Source organism: Dipodomys merriami, unplaced genomic scaffold (assembly GCF_024711535.1).
Source record: "Dipodomys merriami isolate MVZ:Mamm:240054 unplaced genomic scaffold, mDipMer1.0.p SCAF_10, whole genome shotgun sequence".
In the NCBI taxonomy this organism is placed as follows: Eukaryota; Metazoa; Chordata; class Mammalia; order Rodentia; family Heteromyidae; genus Dipodomys; species Dipodomys merriami.
In genome coordinates this window covers 29,727,151-29,746,221 of record NW_027202271.1, presented here as the reverse complement: position 1 = coordinate 29,746,221, position 19,071 = coordinate 29,727,151, and the positions used below count along the sequence as shown (strand labels likewise).

Sequence of the window (19,071 nt, the reverse complement as noted above, 5' to 3'; positions counted from 1 at the left end):
AAACAAATGACATTCTGTGAAGCTTAAAATCAGCTGTGAGTTTTGACCATTATTCATTTTTGTTAAATTGTTGTGTGTGCGTTCCCAATTTTGTATTGATTGTTCTCACTTAATTATCATATTCACTTTGACATAAAGTGGACAAGACTCACCTGTTTGTCTTCTTAATCAGTATACTGCATGACACAAGTTTGACCCACATGATCAGCCAGTTTTCTATTGTGGACTTTTTGGTTACTATAGTAAATTTTATATATTATAAATCAATGTATTAATCTCATAAATATGGTTCATGTGAACATTTTCCTATGTTTATGTTTTAACATGAATGGTCAGTATAAAGCAATAGGACTTCAAAGAGCAAAACAATTCATGTGCATTACTATTCACTTTAAAAATAATCATCTCAGGAGGTTGTGAACCTTCTCAGAAACAATACTACTAGAACTCAGAGAGAACCAGGTTCAGTATCAGCGTAGGAAGAAACCTTCTGGGATGCTTTGCACACTGTTTCTTGGTAGTCACCCTTGGCTTTGATCAATAGCAGTTTCTTTGTGTTTGACCTGTAAAGATAACCATCTACGGCTCTAAATTACTCTTTGGGAATCCTATCCAAAATCAAGAATCCCATTTTTCAGACCAGGCCTAAATATTTGCTTGCCTACCAGAGCTAAACTGAGCATTGCTACTATGTGTCAACCTCAAATGATGGAGGTGTTTTTTTTTGTTTTTTCCAAAGATGTCTTTATTGAGATTAAGTAATTACATAAATTTCATAGTACTGTGTAGTTGTACTTAGATAGTCACAAACATATTTTGACCTTCACAATGATAATCATCATCATTCTAATCTACAAAGCTTATGAACTCTATGGACATTAACAATAAAACTATTTCTTCCAGATCGGGTAATATGTACATTTCTTTCCTTTTGCTTAGTAACAGCTGTTTCCTCTTTCTCTCTCATTCCCTCCCTCCCATCACTGCCATTGAGTTGCTTAGTTTACTTTCATCCGTGTCCAGTGCGGTTGATGGGTTCCTCTGCTGTAATTTTCACCCACTTTCCACTGACTCTGTGCCCTTCTCCCAGCTTCCCTTAGATATGCATGTGTATACACCATATATGAAGTAAAGACTACAGAGTCATCTAAAAAATGGTAAGACAAATTAAGAAGAGGTTTCCTTGTCTTTGGGGTTCTTTTCAGTCTGTGTATTATTTTTATATACATATGAAGAGCTCCTTGGGTATTTGGTGTTTTTCTCTCAAAACTGACCTCTTTTAGTTTCACTGTGTATGGGTATCTTGAATCCTGTTTATTTTGTCATATCTCGTTGTATTTTGAATCTAACATCCACACATCAGGGAAACTATGTCCAGTTTCTCTCTGATCTTGGCTTATCTTGCTCAACATGTTTTGTTCTAGTTCCATCCATCCCCAGTGAATGACATTATTTTATCCCTTCTAATGTCTATGTAAAATTCTATTTTATGTAGGTACCACATTTTTTGGATCCATTCATCTGTAGTGGGGCACCTGAATTGTTTCCATATCTTGGCTATTATGCACAGTGCAGCAGTGAACATGGAAGTGCAGATGTTCTTGTCGTATCCTGGGTCCTGCTGCTCAGAATAGATACCTAAGAGTGGTATGGCTGGGTGGTAGGCTATGTCTATGTTTAATTTTTTGAGGAACCTCCAGACTGCTTTCTACAGTGATTGTATTAGTTTACATTCCCACCAGCACTGCAGTAGGGTTCCTCTTTCTCCGCATCCCTGCCAGCATTTGTTGTTGTCTGAATTTAGGATATAGGCCATTCTGACTGGGGTAAGTTGGTATCTCAGGGTTGATGAACATTTCCTCAAGTGTTTCTTTGCCATTTTTACCTCTTCTACTGAGAAGTCTCTCTTTAGCTACCTTGCCATTTTTACCTCTTCTACTGAGAAGTCTCTCTTTAGCTACCTTGACATTTTTACTTCTTCTACTGAGAAGTCTCTCTTTAGCTACCTTGCCCATTTAGTGATTGGTTTGTTAGATTTGGGAGGGATTAGTTTCTTGAGCTCCCTGTATATAATGGATATTAGGCCTTTGTCTGATGTATGGCTGGTAAATATCTTTCCCCAATTAGTTGGCTGTCTTCCTTGTTTAGTAGCTTTGTCTTTAGCTATACAGAAACTTTTTATTGTAAGGTAGTCCCATTTGTCGAGTCTCTCTCCAATCTGTTGTGCCACTGGAACTCTGTTCAAGAAGTTCCTGCCTGGCCGGGCGCTGGTGGCTCACGCCTGTAATCCTAGCTACTCAGGAGGCTGAGATCTGAGGATCTCGGTTCAAAGCCAGCCCGGGCAGGAGAGACCGTGAGACTCCTATCTCCAATAAACCACCAGAAAACCGGAAGTGGCCCTGTAGCTCAAGTGGTAGGGCGCTCGCCTTGAGCTGAAGAGCTGAGGGACAGCGCCCAGGCCCAGAGTTCAAGCCCCACGACTGACAAAAAAAAAAAAAAAAAGAAGTTCCTGCCTATGCCTATAAATTCTAGTGTCTCTCCTACTCTGTCCTGCAGTAGTTTCAGGTCTGATGTTGAAGTCTTTAATCCATTCTGAGTTGATGTTAGTGCATGGTGACAAGCAGGGATCCACTTTTAGTTTTTTGCATGTGGCTGCCCAGTTTTTCCAGCACCAATAGTTAAAGAGGCTGTTTTTTCCACTCTATATGTCTTGGCTCCTTTGTCGAATATCAGCTGACTATAAGTATGTGATTTTATTTCTGGGTCTTCTATTCCATTGGTATTTGGGTCTATTTTTGTGCCAATACCAAGCTGTTTTTGATATTATGGCTCCATAGTAGAGCTTGAAATCTGGTATTGTGATATCACTTGCATTGCTTCTTTTGTCTAAAATTGCTTTGGCTATTCTAGGTCTTTTGTTGTCCCACATGAATTTTTAGATTGTTTTCTCTGTTTCAGGAAAGAACATCATTGGGATTTTGATGCGTATCACGTTGAATTTGTATATCATTTTTGGCAGTTTAGACATTTTCTTTTTTTCTTTTTTTTTGGGGGTCTGGTCGTGGGGCCTGAACTCTGGGCCTGGGCGCTGTCCCTCAGCTCTTCAGCTCAAGGCTAGCGCTCTACCACTTGAGCCACAGCACCACTTCTAGCTTTTTTCTTTTTGCTTATGTGGTGCTGAGGAATGGAACCCAGGGCCTCAGGCATGCAAGGCAAGTGCTCTACCACTGAGCCACCTTCCCAACCCAAGTATAGACATTTTCACAATATTGATTCTATCTATCCACAAACATGGAAGGTCTTTCCATTTCCTGATGTCCTCTTTGATTTCTTTCTTTAGATTTGTATAGTTTTCACTAAATAGATCCTTTATGTATTTATTTATTATTATTATTATTATTTTTGGTCCAGTCGTGGGGCTTGAACTCTGGGCTTGGGCACTGTCCCTCAGCTCTTCAGCTCAAGGCTAGCACTCTACCACTTGAGCCACAGCGCCACTTCCAGCTTTTTTCTTTTTGCTTATGTGGTGCTGAGGAATCGAACCCAGGGCCTCATGCATGCAAGGCAAGCGCTCTACCACTGAGCCACCTTCCCAGCCCCTAAATAGATCCTTTATATCTTTGGTTGGATTAATTCCTCGATATTTTATTCTTTTTGAGGCTATTGCAAATGGGGTTGTTTCCTGATTTCCCTTTCTGCTTGTACATTGTTGGTGTACAGAAAGGCTGTGATTTTTGTGGGTTAATTTTGTATCCTGCTATTTTGCCAAAGTGGTTAATCAGCTTTATGAGTTTGGGAGTGGAGCGTTTTGGGTCCTTTGGGTATAAGATCCTGTCATCTGCAAATAGGGATAGTTTAATTTCTTCTGTCCCTATGTGGATCCCTTTAATGTCCTTTTCTTGCCTTATTGCTTTGGCTAAAGATTCCAGAACTTGGGGCTGGGAAGTTGGCTCAGTGGTAGAGCGCTTGCCTTGCATGCCTAGAGGCCCTGGGTTCGATTCCTCAGCACCACATAAGCAAAAAGAAAAAAACCCGGAAGTGGTGCTGTGGCTCAAGTGGTAGAGCGCTAGCCTTGAGCTGAAGAGCTGAGGGACAGCGCCCAGGCCCAGAGTTCAGGCCCATGACCGGATCCAAAAAAAAAAAAAAAAAAGATTCCAGAACTTATTTAAAAGGAGTAGAGAGAGTGGACATCCTTGCGTTGTTCCTGATTTTAGGGGAATTTGTTTTAGTTTTCCTCCATTTAGTGTGATATTGGCTCTTGGTCTGTCATATATGGCTTTTATTGTTTTAAAGAATGTTCCTTCTATTCCTATTTTCTCCAGAGCTTTTAACATGAATGGATGTCGTATTTTGTCAAAGGCTTTTTCTGCATCAAATGAAATAATCATGGGTTCTTGACCCTGGCTCTGTTAATGTGATGAATTACATTTATTGGTTTACATATGTTAAAACAGCCTTGCATCTGTGGAATGAAAACTATTTGGTCCTAATATATAACCTTTTATTTGCTTCTGCATTCCGTTGGCTAATATTTTATTGAGGAGCTTTGCATCTGTGTTCATCAGAGAGACTGATCTGTAGCTCTCTTTTTTTGTTGGATCCTTGCCTGGTTTGGGGATGAGTGTGATATAGGCTTCATAGAATGAGTTTGGGATAGGAGGTGGTTTTGATGCCCTAAATTGGATCAAGAGTTAGTGGTGATAAGACTCAGTGATAATTTTACCTTCTAATTTGAAATAATCAACAAGCTATTTAAAGATAAAATAGCAAACAGGATTAGTTGGAGGCAGAGATTTATTTTCTCCCAGAAAGTTTGCATGTATGCATGTTTTATTTGATATAATATGCCTGTTTTGTAATTTTACAGTAGGTTCATATTTCTGAGATTTTAGGTATTAGGATGGAGAATGACTTATTAATTATGCAAAGGTCATAAGTTATTCAGAATCTTTGTCTCCCAAGATAGAGAAAAAAGAGTTAATTGTGTTGCATAGTGGGGATTTTGGGTTTAGGAATAGGACTTTGATCAAGAATCTCTCAGACTTTTGACTACATTCTCAAATTGAAATCAACCGTAAAAGACAAATATTTGCCACCTAAAGAATGTTGTATGGAATGCTTGTTAAAGATGGTAAATAGTGAAGAACTGACTGCACCCTGTTTTCCCATGTGCATACAAGTCTCTGGCAAAACTCAGATATGCACAAATGTGCTTGACTCAAGCAGGGAAATATGGCCTAAACTTGCCCATCAACATTCCATTGTGGCCTAACACATAGAGAACTCTGAAGCCCAGCTGAGCGATCAGAAAAGGGTTAAGAGGTTAGAATTCCAGAAGGCTGAGAACTGAACCCTGAAAAGTTGAGTCAGAGCAAGACGGATCTCTGTACATCACCTTGACAATAAAAACAAACAAAAAAAAGCAAGAAAGATGTAGAGTTGTCTGAACATTAAGAAGTTTGAGACCTTGGAAGTAAAATCCCCTTTCTCTGCTCCCTAATGATTAGGAATCAATTATGACTACGTATACTAACCCTATTTTCTGCCCACACCTGCAGTCATCTTCTCTGTATTGAACTAAAGTAACCTCTGTCTCCTTGCTCAGACCCTATAAAAGCCTAACTCCAACCCCACTTCCCTGCACAACCTCTAGTCCCATAGGAAAGTTGTTGCCCCTTCCTGTTCCTCAATAAACAATCAGAGCTTGTTGAGACTGAGCCTGTCCTTTTCCTTTTTCTATTATTCATAACAGGTGGATTATTGTTCTCTTTAAAATGCCATTAAATACCAACAAAAGACATTTCAAAAAGTGTAAACAGTAGCCAGCTGGTGGCTCACACCTGTAATCCTAGCTACTCTGAGGATCACGGTTCAAAGCCAGCCCTGGCAGGAAAGTCCGTGAGATTCTTATCTCCAATAAACCACCAGAAAACCGGAAGTGGCACTGTGGCTCAAGTGGTAGAGCATTAGCCTTGAGCTGAAGAGCTGAGGGACTGCGCTCAGGCCCAGAGTTCAAGCCCCACGACCGAAGGAAAAAAAAAAGTGTAAACAGAGCCAGGTACTTTGGTGCTTATCTGTAGTCGAAGACTCCCAATTGCTTACGAGACTGACATCAGAGGATCACTTAAGCCTACTATTATGAGAACTGTCTTGGCAACATAGCAAGATCCTGTCTCAAAAAAGAAATTCATTTAAAAAAAGGGTATAAAGGCAACAATGACAATGGAAATTCAGAAGAGATGGCTACATGGAAACATTAGAGAAAGCAGAGAAGAAACCCAAATAGCTGTAGAGGAGAAATCAACAAAGAGCATTCTTGACCTACAACCTAAAAAACCCCAGGTAACTCTGCAGGAAGCCTGGTGGGGTCTCCATGTGGAGCATTAAACTTCCATTTCTTCTCCCCTAGGCCAGGAAACTGGGTTGCTGTCCTTTGTAGACACCATAGAAAGAGGATGGAAAGATTGCCAGAGGAGAGGATGAAGCAGAGATTCTGGGCTTTATATTCCAGGCAGATAAAAGGATGAGGAGAAGATGTAGGGCAGTGATAGAGTTTTGGCTAAAATCCACAAGGCACTGGGATCTCTCTCAATACCAGCTAAAGGCAAACAAGCAGATGAAGTAGAAAGCTGTCTTCTCAGGCCCAAGCCAGCCTCCTAGCTTTCAGTCGGCCCCCTTTTTTTTTTTAAATTTTTTTTGGGGGGCCGGTCATAGGGCCTGAACTCTGGCCTGGGTGCTGTCCCTCAGCTCTTCAGCTCAAGGCTAGCACTCTACCACTTGAGCCACAGCGCCACTTCCAGCTTTTTATTTTTCTGCTTATGTGGTGCTGATGAATCAAACCCAGGGCCTCATGCATGCAAGGCAAGCGCTCTACCACTGAGCCACCTTCCCAGCCCCAGTCTGCCCCTTTTTGAGCAACTCCATTTCTGGCTGTCCCAGTGACCTTCTAGGCAAGGCCCAGGAGGATATTTAGATGTGGTCATTATCTGAGCCAGGAGAAAAGACATACATACCAGTATTTGGGCCCTCCAATAACATAGCCACTTTTGCCCAGTAGCCTGTAGTGGGACTCACCCAAGCTCACAGATTTTTGCATTCAGCTATTTAGTGCTTAAGTCCTACATGTAGTTAACCAAATATCAAAGCCACTCATGTGAAAGACAGATTGAAACATTGAGAGGACAGGAACGCAGAGGAAACGGAAGCAACTGAAAATAAAATGTAAACCCTAGTGAGAAAGAGAGATTAGAGAATGAGAGATTAGAGAAATATTATGTCCGTGCAACAAGCAAAGGGTGCTATAATAAAAAAAAAATCAGAGTAGTGTTTTTTTTAAAAGGAACTACTGGTATTTATAAATAAGAACACATTAACAACATATTTAGTAGAAGAGGTAAAAGTATCTCTCTCCTAAAATGTTTTCTGGGCAATGGTACAAGTCCTCTCAGTTGCCATGTAGCTGCTGGGGAGAGTGTAGAAGCTCAGTAAAGAAGCCTCTTGCTTTTGAATGACCAGGTCAGTTTGGACAATGAACACTATTTGAACTTCTTATGGGTGATCATAACAGCCTGAGGTTCTAAGGAATCCCCAGTTTACTGGTTGAATAGTTTTTTTTGTTTCATTTTGTTTTGTTTGTTTTTTGTTCTTTTTTTTTTTTTTTATATATAGGTAGTGGGGCCTGAACTCTGGGCCTGGGCGCTGTCCCTCAGCTCTTCAGCCCGAGGCTAGTGCTTTACCACTTGAGCCACAGCGCCACTTCTGGCTTTTTCTGCTTATGTGGTGCTGAGGAATCAAACCCAGAGCCTCATGCATGCAAGGCAAGCGCTCTACCACTGAGCCACCTTCCCAGCTCCTAGTTTCTTTTCTAGTTTCCAATTGTTATTATAAAAGTGATGTACAGAGGGGTTACAGTAAGGTAAGAAGTACATTTCTTTTTGGATGTCACCCCTTCCCTCACTCTCTCACAGTTTTTCCCTTCCATTGCGACCTACAAGTTGTATAGTTCGTTTTCTCCATAGTGAGTACCACTGCTGCATTTGCTTACCCTGTGTCCTGCAATTTCAGTGCCTCCCCTTATCCTACCAAAGACGGGTAAATGAACAAACAAGACAAAGTAAACAAAAAAAACAAAGAAAAAAATCTGTTTCCATTTTCTGCAGCTCATTTGGATAAATATTATTTACATGATCAGAGACACATTATTTACATGATCAGAGACACATTCTGGCATTCTGGTTTGGATTTGGCAAACCCAAACCGTATAAAATTTCCTAGTAATCCATGAACCTCAAGGTTCTCGTAGACCAGAATTTTACACACTGCGGAGGCAGACCGTGCCCACAGGTAACCACTCTGACCCGCGCAGGAAGCAGTGGCTCTGGGTTCTGTGTCATAAGACACAGCTGTGTGAGGGGCAGCTCCATCAGCACAGAAAGGAAAGACTTTACCTTAACCTTTTGACACCTGATGTTTCTTGAATCCAAGTTTGGCAGGATCATCTATGCCTTTATCTACATAAAATGATGCCGTGGAAAGGTCATTTGAGTCCAGAAGTTTGAGGCCAGCATGGGCAACACTGTCTCAAAACTAACAAAGAAAAAAACAAGTGAAGGAGCAAAGGAGTCGGAATGAGGAAAATATATAAGCTACCAAAAGCAATGGCAAAGCAAAAGAGATAACAGATAAGAAACACCAAGAAAATTTCGTGATCCTCAGTGGATGAGGAGTAATTTAGGATACAGGGAAGCTAACATCCAAGTTCCTGCAGAAGGAAAAATCAGTGAAAATCAGGTTGGTTCTTGCCCTATAACTCTGCAAGAAGTACTGGCTGGCAGTATAACGAAGAGTAGGAGTGGTTGGGAATATTATGTGGAATAAATTCCCAGTTCCTCTCAGGCCAGAGTTCAGGCCCCACGACCGGACTCCAAAAAAAAAAATTTAAAAAAAGTGGAAGTGGCTCTGTGTGGCTCAAGTGGTAGAACACTTGCCTTGAGCTGAAGAGCTGAGTTCAAGCCCCATGATTGACAAGAAAAATACACAAAAAACCCCAAACTGCTTTAGTGGAATCTGTATTCAGGAGCTTCCAAGAGTCTCACAAAACTACACAATCAGAAAACCTGGGTAGAACTCGGTGCTTCAGTCTTCCATGGCCACATTTCAGATGTTCACACACTAGTCCTTGCCTGGGCTAAAGTGGTCTTTCAGTAATAGAACTTTCCTGAACTTGTGGACTCTCAAGGCAACTGTGAGTGCTCAGTTATTACAGCAGCAAGATGCCCTCCAGTAGGAGGGCCACCTATAAAAGTGGGACAAAGGTCTCCTTGCTCGTTTGTGTCATCTAGAAAGATGACAGTGGAGATGATACTGGTATGGTAGTGGCACATGAATGGAAAGGGGCCAGTCTAGGAGGAGATCAATGGGAGAAAGGGGATGGAGGGGATACTGAAGGGTGAAGTGGATTGAAGAACACACACACATATATGAATGAATATGTGTATATGTAAGAATAGAGCACAATGAAACCCACCAAACACTGTTTCAGAAAGGAAGTAGGAGGGGAGGAATGGAAATAGGGTGGAAGGGTGGTTATTTGAAATTTGTTTAAGAAAATGTGGGATGCAGGACATTTCTTAGCTTTCCTACTAGATGTACCACCAGTGTAGTCTTATTGTAAATTTTTTGTTGTTGTTTTTTTGTTTTTGGTTGGCTGTGGGGCTTGAACTCTGGGCCTGGGCGCTGTCCCTCAGCTCTTCAGCTCAAGGCGAGCGCTCTACCACTTGAGCTACAGCGCCACTTCCTTATTGTAAATTTTTAATTCTCTGATTCTTTCTTCCTTCCTTCCTTCCTTCCTTCCTTCCTTTCTTTTTTTATTGTTGGGTGTGGAGCTTGAACTCTGGGCCTGGGTGCTGTCCCTCAGCTCTTCAGCTCAAGGCTAGCGCTCTACCACTTGAGCCACAGTGCCACTTCCAGTTTTCTGTTGGTTAATTGGAAATAAGAGTCTCATGGAGTTTCCTGCCTGGGCTGGCTTTCAACCACGATCCTCAGATCTCAGCTTCCTGAGTAGCTAGGATTACAGTCATGAGCCATTGGTGCCCAGCTCTGATTATTTATATATTGCATTAGCTTTCTTGCTCCCTGGATATGCTATTTTAAGCCTCTGAGATAGTCATGTAATTCATAGCTGTTTTCTATTATCTCTATTCAGAGTTCCTGTTCTCTAAGTGTTTACTTTGATCTGTCTTTCACACTAATTGCTTTTCCCATGTATCTGGAGATCGTCGGTTGGGTATATATATAGATATAGATATAGATATAGATATAGATAGATAGATAGATAGATAGATAGATAGATAGATAGATAGATAGATATAGATATATATAGACTTAAATACTAAAGCTGAAGACAAAATCTATGATCTCTGATGGGTCATACCAGAGGAAATTGAGCAATAGTAGACATTTCATTATGGAGCTAAATATTAGTAGTAATACTTCTTGTCTCCTACTTCAGACACTTACCCAGAAAAGACTCCTAATGAATCCTGCTTTATTGGGGTTAACAGTGGCATCCCCAAGTCAACAAGCTCAGTAGGGGCAACTTGAAAGTCAAGGGTATAGCTTACAAAAATGTAGACTTTCATTTCATCTCTTTATTTTCACTAGAGCATTATAACCCTTACTTTGTTGTTGTTTTTATTCTTTTTTTCTTCTTCTTCAGTGTTTACCTCAAACCCTAAGCTCAGTGTATGGTAGGCAAACACAACCCCTGAACTACATCCCCAGCCCTTTAGCAGTACCTTAAGTCTCATGTCTATAATTTTGGATTCACCTCCACAAAGAGTGATCTTCCCATTCTTCTGAAGTCAAGAAGGAACAGCAACTTAGTTTTCTGGCCAAACCGAATATTCTTCTTTAAGAGGTAATGATCACTTTTTTTTTTCTACCAGAGACACTAGATGGGTCTAAATAACTACAGACAATGTATGCATTGCAAACGTTTAATGATAGTATTTTTAGTTTTTACAATATGGATAATATCACTAATATGAGATCATCTATCTTAGATTTAGTTGATATGCACAAATCTAAGATATCCAAATTAAGAACCAGCAGCAGCTCATTTAATCCCTCCTTAATTCTTTTATATTTATGCAGATACACAAAATTGAACACGTTTAAGTGTTAACACGGATATATCAGTTGTGAGTCTATTTTTAAAGATTTATAACTGAAACATTTCAAGCAATTAGTGAAGCCAAAGGTAACATACCTTATGAAATTTTAGCCATTTGGAATTCCACTTCTGTAAAATGTTTATGGTATGCCAAGAGAATGGCTATTTTTTTTGGGGGGGGGGTCCAGTCGTGGGGCCTGAACTCTGGGCCTGGGCGCTGTCCCTCAGCTCTTCAGCTCAAGGCTAGCACTCTACCAACTTGAGCCACAGCGCCACTTCCAGCTTTTTTTCTTTTTTGCTTATGTGGTGCTGAGAAATCGAACCCAGGGCTTCATGTATGCAAGGCAAGCGCTCTACCACTGAGCCACCTTCCCAGCCCGAGAGTGGCTATTTGTTGGTATCAGATACCTACATAGTTGAGGTTGGTGTAAGACCAGTTTGTTTTAAGATAAACTTGTTTTATAATAGATATCATCTGATATTGTAGAGCATTTCCATCAATTGCTATTAAGTCTGGTTGATTTCACTGATGAAGAAGTGAAGGTAAGCTTGGTGTGGTGGTGCTCACCCTTAATGCCAGCGCTTGGGAGGCAGAGGCAGGGGGATCTTGAGTTCAAGGCCAGAGTGGAATGGAGAAGGAACCATGCCTCTTCCCTCACAAAAGAAACCTAAGCCAAAAAGTGCACCGGAGTTGAATTTGAGATGAAACACTTTCACCAACATTGGTTCTCTTAGCAAACTGGGAAAAAATGTAGTGTTCATATCAAGTTATAACCATGTCAATGAACACTAAGACTCCTTCGAGGGAAAGGCTATATTTTACTCCTGTTTCTGTAACATTCTGTGTAAAGGAGAAACAATAGCAGTGTGACCTCTCATTTAACAACTACTCCTAAAACGTGAAGGAGGGAAGGCATGAACTGAAGAGGAAAACTTTTGTGGTTACACACCACAGCCCCGAACATACTCAGAGAGATTTCGGTTTTGGCAATGCGATCTCCAGGCCATCCTGTAGGGAGAGGGGAATCACACAGAGAAAAGGTTAGAACATGTCAGATTGTACTGTGCACTTTTCACATCCTTTAGAGACATAAAGTATTCAATCTGAGTAAAATACTGGTGATAGACCCAGGCATTGCTGGTAATTACATGAAGGTAGGTATCAAAGATGGTTGGCTCAGTCCCAAAGCCCCAGTGGAATTCAGAATGCTGCACATAAATGTTGAATCAAGAGCACTGCACATTTATTTATACTGCAAATAAGTTCAAGATATGATAAGGAGCTAGTAGAAGTATAAAAATATTAAAAGCTCTAGAAATCTTTTAAAATAAATTAAGGTTTTCCAGAAGCCGTGGCTCACACCTGTAATCCTAAAACCAAGGAAGTTGAGAACTGAGGATCATAGTTCCAAGCTGGTCTGGACAAATAAATCCAAGAGACTCTTATCTCTAATTAACTAGCAAAAAGATGAAAGTGGAGATGTGGCTCAAGTTATAAGAGTTCAAAAAAACCCAAAAAACCTAAGCAAGGATGTGAAGTTTTTAGTTCAAACCCCAGTAGCAGTGCAAAAAAATAAACAAATTGAAAACCCAAAAAGTAAGATTCTTGTTCAGTTCTACATGCAGACTATTCTTCTGGATGGAGGTAAAACATTTTTGTATAAGCCCCTAAACTACAATTTCTGATCTCAGAGTGACCTTTGGAAGTCTTCTGACTGCACGTTATCAGTGGTGGGATAAACACTTTCCTCTTTAACACGTAACACATACCATGCTCTAATGCCTTGTGGATCTCTGACAACCCTCTTCGCACAAGCTACAGCTTGAGAGATGTTATCTTGCAACAAGGCTGAAAGAGAGAGGTGAAGAATGAAAAAGATTGTCCTGGGAATCTGATTTCAGTTTGGATTTAGCTAGCAGAATCTCATTTACCCAGTTCTGACTCATTTGATCCATTTTGCTTTTGCTTTACTAAAGCCATTGAATGTTCTGGAATTGTGAAGTAATCTGATAAAAGATCTCTTTGTGGGGCTGGGAAGGTGGCTTAGTGGTAGAGTGCTTGCCTTGCATGCATGAAGGCCCTGGGTTCAATTCCTCAGCACCACATAAAAAGAAAGAAAAAAGCCGGAAGTGGTGCTGTGGTTCAAGTGGTAGAGTGCTAGCCTTGAGCTGAAGAGCTGAGGGACAGCACCCAGGCCCAGAGTTCCGCCCCCCCCCACCAATAAAAAGATCTCTTTGTAGTCAACTATTATATTTGAATACAAGATCATTTCATGTTAAAATATACTGTTTTATCATATTGCTTGTCTTCAGACAACATAATAAAACTTCTGAGTAATGCTTAGTTTAACAATTCTACTATTTAAGATTTATCCAAAAGAAATAATAAGAAATATACACAAAATTTTATGCACAGAGCTGTTCTTAGAAATTTATAAAAGGGACAAATGGAAATAAATATGTGCTTAATATGAAAAAAATTGAATCAATAAATTAGAAAATGCTTTGTAGTGGAATTCTTTTCATCCTTTACAGGGATAGTACAGATTTGTATTTGTTGATATGGAAAGAATTCTGTGTCATAAATTACAATGCAGAATTATGTCTTTGTGAGCATACAAATTGTTTACATGTTTGTAAAGGGTACATACATGTGTGGCATAACTTTGTACTTATATACACAATTGATAAATATATTCTGGAAGAATATATTTATTGGGAAATTGGGAACTCATGGGTGGCACATTTTCTTACATGCTTATTCTAATTTGTATTCACTAATCACAGGTTATATGATATATTTACATAAATTTCAATTACAGGAAGTAGAGGTATAGGTCAAGTGACAGAGTGCAGCCTGAGCAGAAAAGCCAAGCAAAAACATGGGGCCCTCAGCTCAAGCCACAGTAGTGGCATAATAAATTAATAAATCTAATTACATAAACCCAGAAGTTAATTTGTTAGGTGAAATAATAGTTATATATGAGCTGTATTTTCGGAGGCTCAAATTAAAGAATTTAAAAATAAAAAATCATAAGTTTTTAATTTATTTAAAAATATTTCAGCAAAAATATATAGAAACAACTGAGTGCTGATAGACTAATCCTAGCTACTCAGAATGCTGGGCTCTGGAAACTATGATTTAAACCCAATTGGGCCAGAAAAAATCTGCAAGACTCCACCTCTAGTTAACCAGCAAAAAGCCAGTCTGGAGGTAGGGATTAACTGGTAGAGTGCTAGCCAAGCCAGCCAGCCATGCAAGCTTGAGGCCCTGAGTTCAAATTCTAGCACTGGACAAACCAAAAAAAATGTTGTTAATAGTACACAGTTATATGGCTGCTTATTATGGTATTTTACAACACTACATAACAAAGGTAAAACAATTAAAAAAGGACCACATGTGGCTGGGAAGGTGGCTCAGTGGTAGAACACTTGCCTTGCATGCCTGAGGCCCTGGGTTCGATTCCTCAGCACCACATAAGCAAAAAGAAAAAAGCCGGAAGTGGCGCTGTGGCTCAAGTGTTAGATCGCTAGCCTTGAGCTGAAGAGCTGAGAGACAGTGCCCAGGCCCAGAGTTCAGGCCCCACGACTGGACCCCAAAAAAAAGTTAAAAAAAAAAAAAAAGGACCACACATTCAAATTATGTTTAAACTAACCCTCAGTAAATAAAAGGAATGACATTGTTTTGGACAAAACATGAATAAAGGCATTTACAATAAATTTATAAGTAATTCCAAAACCTTTTATATATTGAAAAACAACACTTTTTTTTGGTCAGTCATGGGGCTTGAACTCAGGATCTTGGTGCTGTTCCTAAGCTTTTTTGCTCAAGGCTACTGCTCTACTACTTTGAGCCACAGTGCCATCTACAGTTTTCTGCCCAGGCTGGCTTTGAATTGCAATCCTCAGTTCTTATCCTCCTGACCATTTAGAATTACAGGCGTGTGCCACCAGCACCCAGTAACTTTTTTCTTCCTTAAAAAATACCAGCTCTTTATTTATCTATTTTTTCCAGTTTTGAGAATGGAAACTGGAACTCCTGCATACTGAACAAGCACTATTTGTCTGAGCTATACTTTAGTCCAAATTTCTTTCTTTCTTTCTTTCTTTCTTTCTTTCTTTCTTTCTTTCTTTCTTTCTTTCTTTCTTTCTTTCTTTCTTTCTTTTTTTTTTTTGGTCGGTCATGGGGCTTGAACTCTGGGCTTGGGTGCTGTCCCTCAGCTCTTCAGCTCAAAGCGAGTGCTCTACACTTGACCACAGCGCCACTTCCGTTTTTTTGATGTTTATTAGAGATAAGTTTCATTGACTTTCCTGCCCAGGCTGGCTTTCAACCATGATCCTCAGATCTCAGCCTCCTGAGTAGCTAGGATTACAGGCATGAGCCACCGGTGCCCAGCTAGCCCAAATTTCTTATGGAGGAAAATTTAAAGGGGATAACAGTCAACTCCTAGAAGTAAAGATGAAGTTTTTAAAGTCTCTGTTGTTCTCTTCAAGGTCATGTCCTATATGCAGTGGAATTTAGGGTCCCTTGCCATTCCTCAAATACAGTCTTGTCTTACCATTGCAGGATATGTGACAGGCATTGACTGCTCTTGGGGTCTTGCCATTATTGCACCAATAGCGGCTATTGATCTGAAATATCCCATAATCAGTGCTTCTGTCTCCAGGATTGTAGTTTGTAGCTTTTGTGTTATAATTGCTCTCCCATTTGGCCAAACACATCCCTGAAAGAAAGGATTTTACTAAAGAACAGCAATACATCATATACCCAGAATTTCATTAGTGCCTTCTTTCACAAATTTATATATTTAACTGGTAAAATATCTTAATACATCAGTGGTTTCTGTTGTTTTGAGATGAGGTCTTACTATGCTGCCGAGTCTAGCCTCTTGAGCTCAGGTGATAATCTCACCTCAGCTGAGACTGCAGGTATAAATAAGCAAACATGCCTCAACTTAATACTTTGGTTTTAAAGGGTCCCCAAGAAATTCCTTATGTGAATAAATTTGCATTACTGATGAAGATAAGCTACTTAAAACATATTAATGGCAGTCCATTTAACCTTTGTCTTCTCTCATCCCTCAGAAAAGTAATCTTATAAATACAAGAATCATCAGTTTTGTAGATTGCTGGAGATATATAGGCTGATATAGTAAAAACAAAATAAAACTGTATATATATGGGTTTTGTTCTTTTTTTTTTTTTTTTTTTTTTTGTTCATCATGGTCTGAACCCAGGGTCTGGGCACTGTCCCTGAGCTCCTTTTGCTCAAGGCTAGCACTTTATCACTTTCAGCCAAGGCACTACTTCTGGTTTTCTGGTAGTTAATTGGAGATAATAGTTTCACAGACTTTCCTGCCTGGGCTGGCTTCAAACCACAATCCTCAGATCTCAGTCTTCTGAGTAGCTAGGATTATACGCGTGGGCCACTGGCACCTGGCCAGGTATTTTCTTTTTCTTTCTTTCTTTCTTTCTTTCTTTCTTTCTTTCTTTCTTTCTTTCTTTCTTTCTTTCTTTCTTTCTTTCTTTCTTTCTTTCTTTCTTTCTCTATCTCTCTCTTTCCTTTCCCCCCCTCCCTCCCTCCCTCCCTCCCTTCCTCCCTTCCTTCCTTCCTCCCTTCCTTCCTTCCTTTCTTTTCTTCCCTTCTTTCTTTCTTTCCTTTTTTTTTTTTTGGTCAGTCATGGAGCTTGACCTCAGCCTGGGCGCTGTCCCTCAGCTCTTTGGCTCAAGGCAAGCGCTCTACCACTTGAGCCACAGTGCCACTTCTGGTTTTCTGGTGGTTTATTGGACTTTTCTGCCCAGGTTGGCTTTGAACTGTGATCCTCAGATCTCAGCTTCCTGAGTAGCTAGGATTACAGGTGTGGGCCACTGGTGCCCGACCCAGATATTTTCTTATAATATATAATATATAGTATTTTCTCATATTACCTAAATTTGGATGTGAAGAATGTTGAAATCAAGAATTAGAGAACCAGAAAGGCTTTTCTGTGATATCATCCAACCATATCTGTATTCCATGTATTTGCCCAATCATTTCTTAAAAAATAGTTACTGATCTGGGCACTGGTGGCTCACGCCTGTAATCCTAGCTACTCAGGAGGCTGAGATCTGAGGATCAAGGTTCAAATCCAGCCTGGGCAGGAAAGTCTATGAGATTCTTATCTCCAATTAACTGGAAGTGGTGCTGTGGATCAAGTGGTCCAGTGTTCGCGTTGAGCTGAAGAGCTGAGGGACAGCGCCCAGGCCCAGAGTTCAAGCCTCACACCCCCCAAAAAAAAATCACTGAGGGGGAACATGAAGGTAATCAAAAAGTTATCAGAGCTGGCATGATGGTACATGCTTGTAATTCCAGCACTAGGGAGGCTAGGACAGGAGTAATCTAGTTCAAGGCTAGGTTTGCTTGGAGGTTGGAGGCTAGCTTATCCTACATGGTAAGATTCTCTCCCCTCTCCACCCCTTGGAAAAGAAGAGGAGTATATTGTGTCCTGTTTTACCAGAATGGCATAGAATTTTCTCTACTATTCCTTCAGGAGGGATGTATTGTTCTGAAGGACAAAACTAATGTTTTAAACTAGGTAAGTAACCACTGATGAAGTTTATTCATTCAAAGCTCTTCTGATCATTCATTCTGTCCTGGTTTCTGTTCCAGACACAGCTAACTAGCTGGAGAGTATGAAGGAGAGCAGACTCACAGTTTGCCAGGCTGATTCCCTTGTAGCCATCCATTCCAAGTTTCTTTAGAGCTCTGGCCAATTCACATCTTCCATAAATCTTGCCCTGGACAGTATTAGAAAGTAGAAAAAGGCCCAGAATAAGGAGAGCCTTCATGTTGACTGAGAAGCCAGACCACAAGGATGACGAAGCTAAGCAGGCCCCAGTATTTAAGCATCTTTGAATTTCCTTCTGCCGTAGTGATTTGGGGGCTCCACCTTTTGAGCTGTGTACAAAGAAGCACGTGCTTGTTGACTCAAAAGGATTTTCTTTAATGTTTAACGAGAGATAACCTGATACGCTGAGAATTAATCTATCGAAAATAAAGAAGTGATATTGTTTAAAAACTTGACTAAGGCAGAACATAGAAGTAAACATTGGTTCTGAGACAAGAACTCTCCTTTATTTTATTATGAATTTGAACAACCATAAAGAAATACAATGATTTTTGTTTGGCTTAAATTTAGCTATAGTTTTTGACACACATTCATTTTTTTACTTAACTATTTTATATGCATTCACTATTTTATATTGATCCCTTTCATTTAAATTAACTGATATACTTGTACACAAAATGCACATGTCACATATACCTAATCCCTTAAAGGGCATGTAGTATGACCCATATTATTCAGTTTTCTAACACTAGACTTTAAACAACATTACTATCATAGGTTCTATATGTTTATAAGCCAGTGTTTTATAAATAAGATTAATGTAAAGAAAAATTTCTAACTCCTTTTCCATAATAGTTTGCCTCCTGATTCCTGTTGAAATATAAAAGATGATTAAGCCGGGTGCTGGTGGCTCATGCCTGTAATACTAGCTACTCAGGAGGCTGAGATCTGAGGATGGCAGTTCAAAGCCAGCCCCAACAGTAAAATCTGTGAGACTCTTATTTCCAATTAACCATCAGGAAACTGGAAATGGCGCTGTGGCTCAAGTGGTAGAGCACTCACCTTGAGCTAAAGAGCTGAGGGACAGCGCCCAGGCCCAAAGTTCAAGCCCCACAACGGACCCCTTCCCTCCCCACCCCCCCAAAAAAAGTTGGTTAAAAAGCAGCAAGAGTTTCAACAACAAGTTGACTCAAAAACATATAGCCAGCTAAGTAATACCTTTGTTTATTTTCACCTTTCCTAGAGCTTGGATTCAGGGCCTGGGCACTAACTCTGAGCTTGTGTATTATT

The 19,071-nt window shown here is 40.1% G+C and overlaps 1 protein-coding gene across 1 annotated transcript; it reads right to left on the bottom strand.

The window, feature by feature from the left end:
• Positions 1 to 10,983: 10,983 nt before the first annotated feature.
• On the bottom strand, positions 10,984 to 18,053 carry LOC138804195 (lysozyme C). The gene is made up of 4 exons (XM_069988441.1): positions 17,866 to 18,053; positions 15,733 to 15,897; positions 12,944 to 13,022; positions 10,984 to 12,182 (listed from the first exon to the last, which is right to left on the bottom strand). Exons 1-4 carry the CDS (start codon positions 17,999 to 18,001, stop codon positions 12,116 to 12,118), a joined length of 447 nt encoding a protein of 148 aa, XP_069844542.1. The 5' UTR covers positions 18,002 to 18,053; the 3' UTR covers positions 10,984 to 12,115.
• Positions 18,054 to 19,071: the final 1,018 nt, after the last annotated feature.